At 35.3% G+C, this 15,261-nt stretch overlaps 2 protein-coding genes across 3 annotated transcripts; one reads left to right on the top strand and one right to left on the bottom strand.

The window, feature by feature from the left end:
• Positions 1–7,509: 7,509 nt before the first annotated feature.
• Positions 7,510–8,570, bottom strand: ch25h (cholesterol 25-hydroxylase). The gene has a single exon (XM_056469660.1). It carries the CDS (start codon positions 8,537–8,539, stop codon positions 7,784–7,786), a length of 756 nt encoding a protein of 251 aa, XP_056325635.1. The 5' UTR covers positions 8,540–8,570; the 3' UTR covers positions 7,510–7,783.
• Positions 8,571–9,995: 1,425 nt separating this feature from the next.
• On the top strand, positions 9,996–12,819 carry ifit9 (interferon-induced protein with tetratricopeptide repeats 9). Of its 2 annotated transcripts, none has more exons than XM_056469602.1 (2): positions 9,996–10,052; positions 10,363–12,819. In XM_056469602.1, exon 2 carries the CDS (start codon positions 10,373–10,375, stop codon positions 11,783–11,785), a length of 1,413 nt encoding a protein of 470 aa, XP_056325577.1. In that variant the 5' UTR covers positions 9,996–10,052; positions 10,363–10,372; the 3' UTR covers positions 11,786–12,819. The 2 variants fall into 2 exon arrangements, with proteins under 2 accessions (XP_056325577.1, XP_056325578.1); XM_056469603.1 differs by having other exon boundaries at positions 10,012–10,052; positions 10,366–12,819.
• Positions 12,820–15,261: the final 2,442 nt, after the last annotated feature.

The raw sequence follows: 15,261 nt of genomic DNA, 5'->3' as shown, positions 1-15,261 counted from the left end.
ATGTTCTACACGTGTTCGCGTGGGTTTCCTCCGGGTGCTCCAGGTCTCCCCCACAGTCCAAAGACATGTGGTATACACTGTAAAAGAAATTAAGCCAGTACAACAACAACAAAAACATAATCCTTATTTCCTTTCATTTTTTCTTGCTCACTCAACTTTTGAAAACATCAGCTGCACTGACCTAAAATTATTTGTCAGTAATATAAAAAACATTAAGATGGGTTAACATAAGATTATTGGTTTTCTGGAGAGGTGAACTACTCTAACAAAACTTTTTAACTTGAATATGAATATTTTTTGTCTGCAGAATGTCTGAAGTTGCGAGAACAAAAAACTCTTTTGGAAATTGGTACTAAGAAATAATACATTAACAGAACAAACAAACATAGTTCAATTTGAAAAAAAAAACTAAAACAGAAACAAATGTTAACAAAACATTTATTAGAAACATAATTAAAAACAGGACAGGAGGCAAAACAACAATACTGGTAAGCAAGACAAGCATCAAAACACGGCAGTAATGCTTCACAGGGGAAATACAAGACTGTGTGAATGAGGTGTCTTTATAGTCTTAGTAATCAGTCCATCATGAGCTTCCAGCTGTGTGAGTGTAATCAGGAGGAACCAGAAACTGCATTTGAATTATAGTTTGAGCATTCGATGCAGTTTGAGTTGTTCATGAAAATTAAATATCAAATACATTTGATTTCTCATTTGAGAATGCATTTTGAATTCTAATTTGATTGTGTGTTTGATTTATCATTTGGGTTGTTGTTTTGTTTTGAAAGTTCGATTTTATTATTTGATCTTTTTAGGCATTTTCATTTCAATTTCAATTTCCTTGCTCTGTTAAACATCATTTGGGAAATCTTTAAAAAGAAAAAAAAATCAAAGGGGGTGGGGAGGGGGTATGGGGCTAATAATTCTGACTTCAACAGTATATTATGTCAAAAACTTTTATTTTGGTTGCGATTAATCATGATTAATCTTTTCCCAACACTAATATTAGTGATGGACATTAAATTTGTCATATTAAAATGTTAAAATGTAGACCAAAGTGATACTGTGAGTTTTAGCCTTTTTAAGTGTATTACAGTTCGTATTACAGTATACAAAATACTATTTAAAACCATGCACTTGATTTCACATATTTTATGGAAATATATATATAAAGTTGTTGTACTGTATAGTGTAATGTATAATGTAGACCAAAATGATACTGTGAATTTAATGTTTTTAAAGGCATAACATTAACATGGAATTATCACATTTTAAAATATAAAATTTGTATTTTATTAAAAAAGCAAAACATTTACATTTAAATACTGTTAAAATTCTGTATTTTCAACTATAATTAACAATGAAAGGCACCTATCCAGTATGCCCAGTGTGAGCTTTACAGTTATTTTATGTACATCAAAGTGTTTTAATATTGTGTTATTAGAATTTCTTCATGTTATTCAGTTAATGTTTATACAGTCATTTAAAAGTTATGTGTGTACACACATACACTATGGCCAATTTAGTTTTTTTAATTAATCTGTACCGCATGTCTTTGAACTGTGGGGGAAACCGGAGCACCTGGAGAAAACTTACGCCAACATGGGGAGAACTTGCAAACTCCACACAAAAACGCCAACTGGCCTAGCCAGGGCTCGAATCAGCAACCTTCTTGCTGTGAGGTGATAGTGCTAACTACTCTGCCTCCATGCTTCTCTTTTATTATATATATAAAAAAAGTCAAACATTTACAGTAAAATATTGTTCAAATCATGTATTTTCAACCATTAATCATGAAAGGCACATTTCCAGAATTCCCTATGTGAGCTATTCATTTTTAACTGCAAAATGTTTTGATGTACATATATCAGGGTGCTTTCCGTTATAATTGTTTTATTATAATTTTATCATCATGTTATTCAGTTAATGTTTATTGCAGTCCTTTAAAAGTTATGCGTGTTAGCATAATGGTGCTACATCCTTGTTTTGATAACCTGAACTCTTTGTTATTACTGGCCACCAATGCTGGAGAGGTTAATGTGAAGATCTATTATAGCACATTTTATAGCAAAAACAGATTTTAACAGCTAGAATCATGACATGTATTTATCTTTTACACTCTTATACATGGTCTAAAATGACATGAAATGTAGATAAAAATAACATTGTGAGTGTTATTTTTTTAAGGAAAGGGGAAATGTTAGCTTATCATTCATTAATTAATTCATTCATTCATTTTCTTTTCAGCTTAGTCCCTTTATTAATCAGGGGTCACCACAGTGGAATGAACCGTCAACTTATCCAGCATATGTTTTACGCAGTGATGCCCTTCCAGCTGCAACTCATCTCTGAGAAACAGCGCATAGCTTATCATATACAGTTGAAATATTAAAATTTAAAATTATGACATTTGGATTATATTCATAAAAAGGTAAAAGTAGTCAGGGCGGCGGCTCAGTGGATAGCACTGCCGCCTCACAGCAAGAAGGTTCGCTGGTTCGAGCATCAGCTCGGTCAGGTGAACCCAGATTAATAAAGGGACTAAGCTGAAAAGAAAATGAATGAAGTTAAAAGTCTGTATTTCTAACTATAATTAATGATGAAAGGCACATTTCCAGAATTCCCTGTGTGAGCCATTACATTCATTTATAATAAACATACATTTATTATAAATGAATGTATTAATTTATGCTATTCAGTTAACGTTGATTGCATTCATTGAAACATTTTGTGTGTTACCGTAATGGTGCTACATAATAGATAATTATAATACACACACACATATTATGTCAAAATAAACTTTTATTTTGGATGTGATTAATCACGGTTAATCTTTGCCCATCACTAATATTAGTGCTGGACATTAAATTTGTTGTACTGTATGTTAAAATGTAGACCAAAATGATACTGTGAGTTTTAGCCTTTTTAAGTGTATTACAGTTATGTAAAATACTATTTTAAACCATGCACTTTACAGTCTTATGCAAAAGTTTGGCCACCCCTGATAATTTTTTAATTGCAAGCCATAACCTGCTGGCCTTTCAAATGAGCAATTTCATTTGGATATATTTTATACTGTAAGGTCCAGCCAGTTAGTCCAATGGCGATGTCTACGGGTGGACAAAGGTTCACTGCCTGTTTGGTCTTTCCAGTGCACAATGTTGATTTACTTTAAATTTAACTCATATCTGACTCCAATTTTAATATGAGGTGATTTAGAACATTACTATATTTATCCTCGTTTTATCTGACTCCAATCATAAAACATTGATCAGATTATTTTGTTTTATTTAATATTACTTTAGATTATGATTTAATATTCTCTTTGGTTATTGTATATTATTCTCGTTCATTCGGATTCCTATAACATGCTGAGTCTTGTACTGGCTGAGTATACAATCTCTTGAACATGAGCATGTCAGTCTTGGTCACTAAGCAGAGGCGATTAACCACTATTCTAAAAAGGCAGAATCAAGCAGACCAATTTAATTAAACTATTAGTAACCTTGAATAACCACCATATGATTTAAATAGTATTATAAGTTTAAAGATGAACACCTACTCACATTTAGATTGGTTTCAACAATACTTTATTGTTCTAAGTAGAAAACCTATTATTGGCCTTTTACAGTCTAAGTATACGTGAACTAATGCCAATGTGTTAGTCGGAGCTCTAAGAACATCGTATAGCGTGCCACGCTGCTCCGTCTATCGTGTTTTTATCGTGTCAGGTAAATGTATAGTATGCCAATTCATTCAGTCAATTCAAAAACAATCAATACAAAACATCAAATTCTCAAGGAGAAATCCAAGATCAAAAGATGTATACCTAGTCGGCACCAATAGCCTAGTGGTTAGTGTGTTGACATATAGCACCCAGGTGCTTGCGGTGAGGCAAGTTTGATTCCCGGCTCGAGGACCTTTGCCGATCCTTCCCCTCTCTCTGCTACCCACACTTTTCTGTCTGTTAATCTCCACTGTCCTGTCATTAAAGGTGAAAACCCCTAAAAAATAAAAGATGCATACCTGACTAGTATGGAGAATGAGAGCTCCACACTACGGGTTAATCTGGTAACAGAATTGCCCCGAACATTTTGAAACTTTCCCTTAAGTGGTCAAACCAAGGATTCCTTTAAAGAGAGGTGTGTCATTTGCAGTTAGTGGCATGTTAGATCTGAAGAGTTTCTGCCTATAGGGAACAAATGGTTATTTGAATAGAAGCCCCCTAGGTAAGCCACACCCATAGCAGTGGTTCAAAAGATACCTATCTATTATTTTGATTATGTCTATTTCTGAGAGAATGAGACCATTGTACCAGTCGCACTGGTACAATGACATTTCAGACATTTCAAATGATATCAAACATGATAGATAAAGTCGCTTGGATTGATATAGAACATTCATACTTTAAAATGACCATTCTGTGTATGTATGACGAGGAGGTGAGTGAAGAGAGGGGGTTGAGGGGATGCTTCAAATGTAAATGAAGGAAAGGAGAGGAGTTGGCTTCCCTGCATTCCCACCTGTTGAGGTGTGGAGCCTGTCTCTTTGTGTCCAGTATCAAAGTAGTTGTGGTATCTCAAATCTTACAATACCCTAGGGAAAAAGCAACATTTCAGTTCTGACATAACATTTATTTAATCAACAGATTAAAACAGGTGCAAAAATTTGGGCACCCCAACAGAATATTGACATCAATCTTTTGTAGAGCCATCTTTTGCTAAAATAACAACCTGTAGACGCTTCTTATCGCTAAGGATAAGTCCTTGAATTCTTGCTGAAGGCATTTTGAGCCTTTCTTCCTTGCAAAATCTCTTCAGTTCAGTCAGGTTTGATGGGTGCCAAGCATGAACGGCCCCTTTCAAATCAATCCATAGATTTTCGATGATGTTTAAGTCGGGACTGGGATGGCTATTCTAAATCATTGTATCTTGTCTGAACATAAAATCCTTGAGTTTACTGTTTTTGAAAGGCATTACATTTGCATAAAATCATAACATTTTAATCACAGCAAGGTCGCTGGTTTGAGTCCCGGCTGGGTCAGTTGGCATTTCTATGAGGAGTTTGCATGTTTTCCCCATGTTGGCAAGGGTTTCCTCTGGGTGCTCCGGTTTCCCCCACAGTCCAAAGCCATGCGGTACAGGTGAATTGAGTAAATTAAATTGGCCATAATATAAGTGTGTGAATGAGTGTGTATATGGATGTTTCCCAGTACTGAGCTGCAGTTGGAAGGGCATCCGCTGTGTAAAACATTTGTTGGATAAGTTGGCAGTTCTTACCGCTGTGGCAACCCCTGATAAATAAAGGGACTAAGCTGAAGGAAAATTAATGAATGAATATTAAAAAAGCAAAGTATCTACATTAAAATACTGTTACAATGATGTGTTGGTAAACCAAACTCTGTTATTTTTGGCCAGCAATCCTGGAGAGGTTCATGTAAAGATCTTAGGCCCTCCATGATGTTATTAATAGCACATTGTACAACAAAACGGATTTTTACAGCTAAAATGTCATCACATGACATTTATGTAATATTTATTAGGATCTGCTTTCAGGACGCTGATGTTTAAACTGATAAAAAAAAATCTTGACAACCTATCTGTTATTTCCTTTTGAATCTCTTGGTGAGTGATCTATTAAATCATTAAAAGATGTTTCCCTCTCAAACGTGTTTTAAATACAGTAGCCAAATTAAGGTTATTTTACAGACTGACAGAAGAAAAGCATAAAGATGAACAGGTTGCACTATAGGACAAACACTATTACTAAAAAAGATAAACTTCATCTACCTAATAATCATTAATTTTCCTTGGGTTTATTCCCTTATTTATCAGGGGTTGCCACAGCGGAATGAACTGTCAACTATTCCAGCATATATTTTATGCAGCGGATGCTTCTAGCAGTAAAATATGGGAAATAAACTTAATAATCAGGACAAAAAGAAAAGAAAAAAAAAATGCACATGCTTTAATTGCAGTTAGCATATTACGGGAATTATGGGAATTATGGGAATACTATTAGGAAATTCTCCATTGTCTTTTTCAGGATGTGTGTTCACATAACATTCCCTTACACTTTCACCAGAGTGTGAGCGACAGGAACTCAAAAAGAATCATAACAAATGACTACTCATTCAGTGCTGTTTATTATTTCAGCTTTTATTTGAACTTTTAAGATCTTTGCCTCTCTGAGAAATGTTTGTAGCAAAAATAAATAACCTGGTTTTATATTATTTAATTTTTTTTCAATGTATTTTTCAATTAAATCAATTACAATTGCTGAGCACTGAGAACTAAAGGTGTTCTGTATTATTTTCCATTTACATATGTTAGGCAGTGTGTAAATCTTTACCATAGGTAATTTCATTGTCTGTTTTGACTCATTTTATTTTTAAATATTGCAAAAAGAGAATGAATCAGCACAAAAATATGAAAAACCAAAGAACTTGTGGGACCTGAAGGACATTTTCTAAAGAACAGCAGGCAGTTTAACTGTTCAAGACAAATAATAGTCATGAACAACTATCACTAAACAAATAACTAGCACTAAAACTGCCAATAAACTATCACAAAAAACGAGAGGTGGGTCAGACAGCCAAGGAGTATTAAGTTTTCATTTATATTAATTGCACTCTCACAATTACAGGTACATATTGTAACTGGGTCCGTATCTTTTGAACAAGGTATCTTCTAACCTTTTTGAACAAGGTATGTTTGTACTATTTCTGTTCCTTAGAGGTACTGTATATATTAGCACCTAAAAAGTAAAAAACTAAGTGTACCATTTGAATTTTTTGAGCTAATAGTTACTCTTAAGGTATTAATATGTACATCTAAAGTACCAATATGAACCCTTTAGGTACAAGTTTGTAGTTTTTGAAAAGATATTAATACAGCTGCTTTTGTACCTTTTATTTCTGAGCGTGTGTATGCAATTTTTATGAATTACATTATTATCTTATCCTATAAATTCCACATATTATATTTTGTAAACATCTTCATGTAAAAATCTTGCTCAGTTTAGTACTACATAAGATAGAACATGCGTTTTATATGATTGCTCCTACTTTGGCAAAATATATCCAATTATTCATATTAAAGTCAGAGTTATTAGCCCTACTGAATTGTTTTTTTTTTTTTACTGCTTTTATTCTAGCCAAAATAAATCAATTAAGACTTTCCTCATAAGAAAAAATATGCTAGCTGTTGCTCTGTTAAACATCATTTGGGAAATATTGGAAAAAAGAAAAATCATGAGGCTGATTATTTTGACTTCAACTGTATATAATATTCAATGATTACATTTTATTCTTAAAAAAGCCTCAAAACTACAACTTATTACTATAGGTTAATTTAATGTTCAGTTATTTTAGCTAAGACCCCTAAATCACTTCATTCATAAAATTTCATATTATGCAAAAAGAAAGTAACCACAGACACTGTATTTATATTATATACTTCATAGATTTATTGCAACTAGCTTGTTAAATTTCTTCATGATTCAAGTTAATACATTTCGTTATAACGACAACACAACCTTATAAATGCAAAACAACAATCTTATAAAAAAATAAATATATTATGATTAACACATGCTTCAATAATGTCTAACATCTCAGATTTTTTTACAGTCACACTTAAATGCAGATGTTCAATAAATAGATAAATACATCAAACAGCTCTGAATTATAAATAATCTTCTATACAGTTTTAGAGTCAAAAGTATTCATTCACAGAATGAGAAAGAACTTTTTACAAAAAAGAGTTGGTTTTAAATGTTCTGTTCATTCAAAGTGCAGTGTCCCAAAAAGCTTGTCCCAGTGAGTGAAGTATGGAGCATAGTTGGACTTGAACTTTTGATGGTGGACATCATGGTGTGGAGCTCCTCCGTAAAGTCCAAAAGGCACAAGTCTGTGCGTGGCCCATGGCAGGTCATAGCCACAGTGGTCCTCAACTGACAGCCACATGTTCAGCATGTGGAAGAGCATCTCCGTCATAGGATGAACTCCAAGCAGCATGGGATTCACTGCAGCGAAGAATCCCAAAGACAGGGTCTCCCAAGCCCCCGAGTACTCAGTGGCCAGAGCGAAGGTGGATGTGTATTTGTGGTGCACCTTATGGAAAGTCCGGTAAAGCCAGGGCACTTTGTGATGTAGAAGATGCCACACAAAGTACTGGAAGTCAAACAGAAGCAGGCAGGCAGCAAGATCCCAGATGACTCGCAAAACCCCAGGTGCCTCCGCTAGGTAGCTGACAGGTCTCCAGTACCAGTGCAGGACACTCAGCGGGAAGATGTACACTGCGTGGTTGTAGAGGGAGAGTGCCAGGCAGCTCCACATCATAGTCCAAGACACGCTGGCTTTCTGTTGGATCTTGTATCTCCTTATCAGTTCTACCTTTGGAGACAGGGCATCCAGAAGGACAAAAGGCAGGCAGAAGCTTAGGTAGACTGTAATAGAGAAGAGGACTGGGAAAAATGGAGACCTTAGCTGGGCCTCATACTGCAGAATGCAGTCCCAGATGTGCTGTAGTCCAAACATTTGTATTTCTTTTCAGTTCTGAATCTGAGTGATAGCACATGGTGCTTTCTCAAGCCCTTATAAAGCAATAAGTACCGCCTCTTACTCTTGTTGCCTTACCCTAAATGGTTCTTCCTGTTGGAATTTCCAGGATATTTTGACGTAGTGTGTGTGTGACCTCACAGAGGATATCTGCGTTTAGAATAACCAGATAGGTAGGTAATTATAAACTTTAGTTCATAATAAAGATAAAAATGACTTACTATCGAAAAAGACTGAAAATGGTTTAGCCTATTAAGATTTAACTTTCAAAGATGATGGAAAGGTGTTGAATCAACATGTGGACATATATAGTGACAAAACATACGACAAAGAAGAGTAGCCTAATGTAAAATCAGAACTTGTAAACAAACTTAAGTTAGTTATGACACTGCGAGTGATTCTCTGCGAGCTTGCAGCTAATGTAAATCTTGCATAAATGCTACTTGATATAGAGATTTCACACTTTGGGATTTTGTAAACATGGCAAAATAATAATTAATCTGGTAAAATATAATGTTTAGTATTTTTCGTGTGTTTGTCATGTTCACGTCAGTTGGTGTACTGTCTCTCGAAAAACAATTATGAAAATGACAGTGGAACACTTCGGTAGCTAAACACCGCCGCCTGCTGTTTAAATTAAGAATGTCGCTCTTCATTTAGTCCTACACTCATAGTGCGCTTGTGAAAAAATAAAAGCATTTTTTTATTACAGCTCATAAACGTATCCAATTAAACAACAAGAGAGCTACATTTTAAGATTTTGCATAATGCAATGTATATCCAACGAAATCCCAAATTGCTAATTAATTTGATAGGCTAAATGTAACTTTACTTTGTACAAGGTTTAATATATTTTAACTGCAATCCTATTAAATTTGTTTGTAATAAACATTATTATTATTATTATATTATCATATTATTATTATCATCATCATTTGATTAAATATTTCAATTTATCTAAGATAACATTTCTGATATCATGATAATCGTTAGACTGTTTTTTTTATACACAAATATATATTTTTAAAGAGACGTATGTCTCTGTATTTCTAACATTTTCCTTTCTGAAAATTCGCTCATTGCTATTAAATCTCCTAAACATATTTAAGAAGAAGAGTAAGTTTCTAAAAGCAGATGATTTTTTCTTAGTGATTGAGGGCATTGTTCATTCATTCATTTTCTTTTTGGCTCAGTCAATTTATTAATCATTATAATCAATTTATTATTTACGCAGCGGATGTTGAGGGCATTGTACAAAATATTATTTTTACTTTCTTTTAAATGTTAATTCTAAATTACATTAAAATGATTAATTAATTAAAATAATATTTCTTAGTTCTTATGTAATGCAGCAATGTTTTATTTCTTGCAATAAATAAAATTATAAAAATAATGACACTAACAGCTACGAAAACGAAACTTATCCTTACTTTCGCTTTAGTGACATCGAATCTTTCCCTACGCAGTTTGGACGGAAAAAACACTTCCTGAGGTAGGAGAAACAATAAAACCGATTGTTTTAACGTTTTGTTTAAAATTAGCATTCTGTCTAAAATCATGTGTACAGTAGTTTTAAGCAAATCTGTCTACACGTACAGGACGAAACGATGTCAACATCGTGTTTTTCAGTTGATAATCTCTAACCTTATTGGTTTCCCTAACTGCATATAAGCCTTCAGCATATATGCATATGTTGTTATTTATAAAATAAAATACTTAACATATCTTGCACATTCTCAGGTCAGATGATGGGTTTTGCTATATAAAACAATTACTAATATTTATTTTTCTCATGCTTCCAGCAGTACAGACATGGAGGATAAGCTCAGGCAGCTGGAGTGTCTTTTTACATGGGGAGTGAAACAATCAGACATAGGCGACCTGAACAGCATTCTGCAAAAACTTCATGACAGGATCAGATTTTGTCCACTGAAGTATCATGCAACATATTTCAACCTTCTGGCTTTCATCAGTCACCTGGAGGGTAAAACTGACAGTGCACTGGACTATCTTCAAAAGGCTGAATCAACATTAAAAGAAGAAGGGCGAAAGGAAACTGAGTACTTGGTAACATTTTCCAGCTTTGCGTGGATCCACTACTATTTACAGAGGATAAATGATGTAGAAGAGTACTTGAACAAGGTGAATGGTATATGCAAGGACATACCGGGTTCATCCGATTACTCCTGTAACTTGCCCATAATACATGGTGAAAAGGCCTGGAGCTTTTTAAGACTAGGAGGAACATTCTATGAGCAAGCAAAAGAGAGCTTTTCTAAGGCTCTTAAAGAAGAACCAGATAACATATTGTTTAATGTTGGGTATGCAATAGTCCTTTACAGGTTACATGGCATGACCCAAGCAGAAGACCCTGAAAAAGTCATAGCACAGCTTAGAAAGGCTCTTAGCCTCGAGCCTGCAAACTCTGAGATCATGGTTCTTTTGGCTCTGAAACTCCAGAGGTCAAGAAGACAGGAAGCTCAGAACCTTATAAAAGAGGCCCTCCGATTGTCTCCTGACGTTCCGCAGGTAACCAGATATGTGGCCAAATACTTCAGGACAGAGGGCAACATTGAAGAATCACTGTCTGTCCTCAAGAGGGCAGTAGAGTTGGCCCCAAACTCCTCTTTCCTGCACCATCAAATTGGCCTTTGCCATAAACAGCAACTTATTCAAATGTTTGAGGAAAAGAAGCATGGAAGACGCGTTTCTGCTGCTCAGAAAGCCGCCAAAGTGTCTGAATGCATCCGGTACTTCTCAAAGGCTGTGGAGTTGAAGCCTAATAATATTTATGCTAAAGTTAATTTAGCAGACGCCTTTGGGGAGAGCTGGCAACTTGAAGAGGCAGAGATAATCTTTTGTGACTTGATAGATGACAACACTCTCAGTGAATCTGAAACACAGCACTGCCACACAAGCTACGGTTTGTTCTTGCTCTATAAGAAAAAGGATGAAGACAAAGCAGTCAGTCAGTTCAAGCTAGCATTTAGGATACCAGTCGACACCTATGAAAGAAAACAAGCTGGCAAGAAACTCAAAATGATTGCTGAAAGGAATCTCAACGCCAAGAAGAAAGTCAAAGAAGCACTTGAAATTTTGGCTTTAATTTCTTCAGAAAAAAGGCAGGAGGAGACACAAGCAAAAACGTATCAGCAAAGAGCCCAGCAGCACTCCTTACATACTGATGAGCTGACCCAAGACTTTGCTAAGAGACTTGAATTTTAACTCCTATTTTAGCTTATTCAGTTAAGCTATCTGCTTGGCCGCAGTGTATGTGTGAATGCAAGAGTGTATGGGTGTTTCCCAGTGTTGGGTTGCAGCTGGAAGGGCATCCGCTGTGTAAAACATGTGCTGGATATATAAACTGATTAATAAACAGAGATGGGAAGTAACAAAGTACAAATACTTTGTTACTGAACTTAAGTAGATTATACTGGTATCAGTACTTACTCCACTATTTATTTATTTTTGACAACTTTTTACTTCTTACATTTTTACACAAGTATCTGTACTTTCTACTCCTTACATTTATAAATTGGGCTCGTTCGTTTTCATATGTTTGGTGGCGCAATTTATATAATTTCATGTCATTGTGCCAGGGGCGTCGCTAGACCTAATTTACTGGGGCACGTGTCCCAGTAAAAATCGTCAGTGCCCTAGTAAATGCTTTGAGATATGATTTACTTCATATGCAAGTGTATTCATTAAGAGTGGTAATTCCGAAAAAAAGATGATATTCTCTATGTGCAACTGAACCAACGCTGTTGAAAGCAATGTAGTTTAATCAAAAAGCAAACTGATGCATCTTCGCGTGTGCGCAGAGAACCTGCGTGCCTCTTGCACACGCTGCTCTTTTTCCGGTGCGAATGCCAGTAGTTAACATGCTGGCTAAAAAAAATGCTCACACGACGCTCATGCGTTGTAAAACCGACGTAACAGCCATTTTTTGTTTTGCAAGTTGACAAAACTAAAGTTCAAACAATATAATGGTGATCTTATAAGCAAGCCTGATAGATTTTTTTTTTGTATGAAGCAAAAAGGAGGGATGACGAGTCTTGGAGGTAAGACTTTTTGAGCAATGTTGGTGCCATATTGCAGGGTGTGATGCTGCTTGGCTACTTTCATAAAATAGAATGTGAGGTCTAGTTATCTACCTATCCTCACTCACTATCCTTCAGCTTAGTCCCTGATTTATCAGTTGGCAGTTCATTCTGCTGTGGCGACCCCGGATTAATAAAGGGATTATGCTGTAAAGAAAATGAATGAATGAGTTAAGCTGTCTGTATATGAAGTACATAGTGTTACAGTATGTCTGTCTGTCTGTCTGTCTATCTATCTATCTATCTATCTATCTATCTATCTATCTATCTATCTATCTATCTATCTATCTATCTATCTATCTATCTATCTATCTATCTATCTATCTGATTACTCCTGTAGCTTGCTGATTATACATGGTGAAAATCTATCTATCTAGAATAAATAAAATAGTCTTCATGTGCATTTCATTTTGTCATTGTCTTGGTTCTAAATGACAGAAACTGACTGAAATAAGTATGAAGAAGAAATATTTCACTAGACACAAAATTACGTACAATGGTTAAGAGTAAAATCATCCTTTATTTTACTAGCAAGTACTGAGGCAAAATTTTCTCTCTCTATTTCCATTCTGAGTTTGTTCCTCCCATTCCTATCTGAGAGGATATTAAAGCTTGCTTAATTTTCCAAATTAAACAGAAAATTTTGCATACAGACACCAAAATTAAGGTAAGTGTATGCTTACAATTAAAGTGGGCTTTAGTGCAGTGGGCTTTCAAACTTATATGCTATGAAAACATATTACATTTTACCAAGTAAACTATATATAAGCAGTTTAAAGGGGTGGTCCACTACGATATCATATTTTAAACTTTAGTTAATGTGTAATGTAGCTGTGTGAACATAAACAGCATCTCTGAATGTAAGACCCTCAGAGTTCAATGCAAAGGGAGACCTTGGTTTTTACAGAGTTAGCTTAGCAAAGCCTACAATGAACAAATTTTGGGGGCTACAAAAAAATGCTTCAGGGCGTGTGAGATCACAAACGGACTTTTATTGCACACACACACACTGCGCAGCTAAGGGGCGTGGCCAGAGGCACAGTAATGTTACAGCAGAGAGAGAGCTAAAATCCCAATTTTCCACAAAGCTTCTTCTGTTTCTGTATTTGGGCTTCCAAATGACACGACACAAAGACAGAAGTGTTTACAGTTCAATATTAATTATGTTCCAGAGAATTATAAAATACATAGAAAGCATGATTTGACAAAACACAGGTTCCAGAATCTCTCCCAGTTCAGTGCTGGATTCAGTTAAAATCCCCAGTCACTTAAGGGTGGGCCTTTCAGAGGAATTAGGAAATTTGACAGTCATTTTCATGTTAGCTGAGTAGCTGTATATAATCAAAGATTTATGAAAAAAAAAGTGATTTCCTTCAAACGAAACATGAGCACACATTGCTTTGCATCTTATAAACACAACCAAGCCTTAAAATTACATTCTGGACCACCCCTTTAAAACTCAAAGGGTGGTTACTTAAACCAATGGTCACTTTTAAAAAGGTATTTCACTAACAAAATATATTCATAATTGTATTATTTTATAATGTATTTTGTAACATAATTATTCAAGCTTTAAGCTGTGGTCACACTGGACTTTTCTTCCCATAGACTTCCTTTCATATGCACGCGAATGCGTTAGACCGGAAAAGCAATGTTATGCGTCATGTTTCGCAGGTCACTGTGGTGCAAAGTTCAAGCTTGGTGAACTCTGACCTGCAAAATCTCATCACTTGACTGCGTGAGACCAATCGAGGATCAAAACATGACCTCTCTGGACAGAAATTTAAAATATGGAGCAAATCACTCACTTTTTTAATGTCTAAACATCTTGTTAAATCCCGCCTCTTTTTGCAGCGCCTAGTGTGACCGCAGCTTAAAGCTGTGGTCACACTTGACTTTTCTTCCCATAGACTTCCATTCATACGCACGCGAATGCATCAGACCGGAAACGCAAGGTCATGCGTCAAGTTTTGCATGTTGCTGTAGTGCAAAGTTCAAGCTTGGTGAACTCTGACTTGCGAAATCGCATCACTTGACTGCGTGAGACCAATCGAGGATTAAAACAGGACCTCTGTGGACAGAAATTTTAAATATTGAGCAGTTGCTGGCTTTTTAAAATGTCTAATCATCTTGTTTAACCCCGCCCCTTTTCGCAGCGCCGTACGACAGAATTTCGCACACACAAAGCCCAGTGTGACCGCAGCTTTTAGTCAGCAGAACACTAATGCCTCACATCTGCAGCTAATCACAAATCACTCCAGCACTCATATCAACTCGTTAAGTTTGACATCATGTGCCATAGGTCTGGCTCCAAGTGCTCCAAGAGGCTGAATACATGGTACTAATAAATGCACATTACCCTAATAACATATTATATTAAATAATGGTGTAAATTCATGAGTTGCAGATTTGACAAAAAACTTTTGGTCATCCATTACAAGATTGTTCTTATTACATTCTTACACAATTTATTGCATTAATATCAGATTAACATATAAAATCTGTTGTAAATTTTGCAATATGTAGTTGGATGTTTTTTTTTACTATTACATTATGTATTAATGTATGTTTAGTATAGTGTTGTGACTTTGTGTTCATAGA

The sequence above is a fragment of the Danio aesculapii genome, chromosome 12 (assembly GCF_903798145.1).
Source record: "Danio aesculapii chromosome 12, fDanAes4.1, whole genome shotgun sequence".
In the NCBI taxonomy this organism is placed as follows: Eukaryota; Metazoa; Chordata; class Actinopteri; order Cypriniformes; family Danionidae; genus Danio; species Danio aesculapii.
Note: the sequence above shows the minus strand (reverse complement) of the source record. Positions and strands in the feature narration are given on the sequence as shown.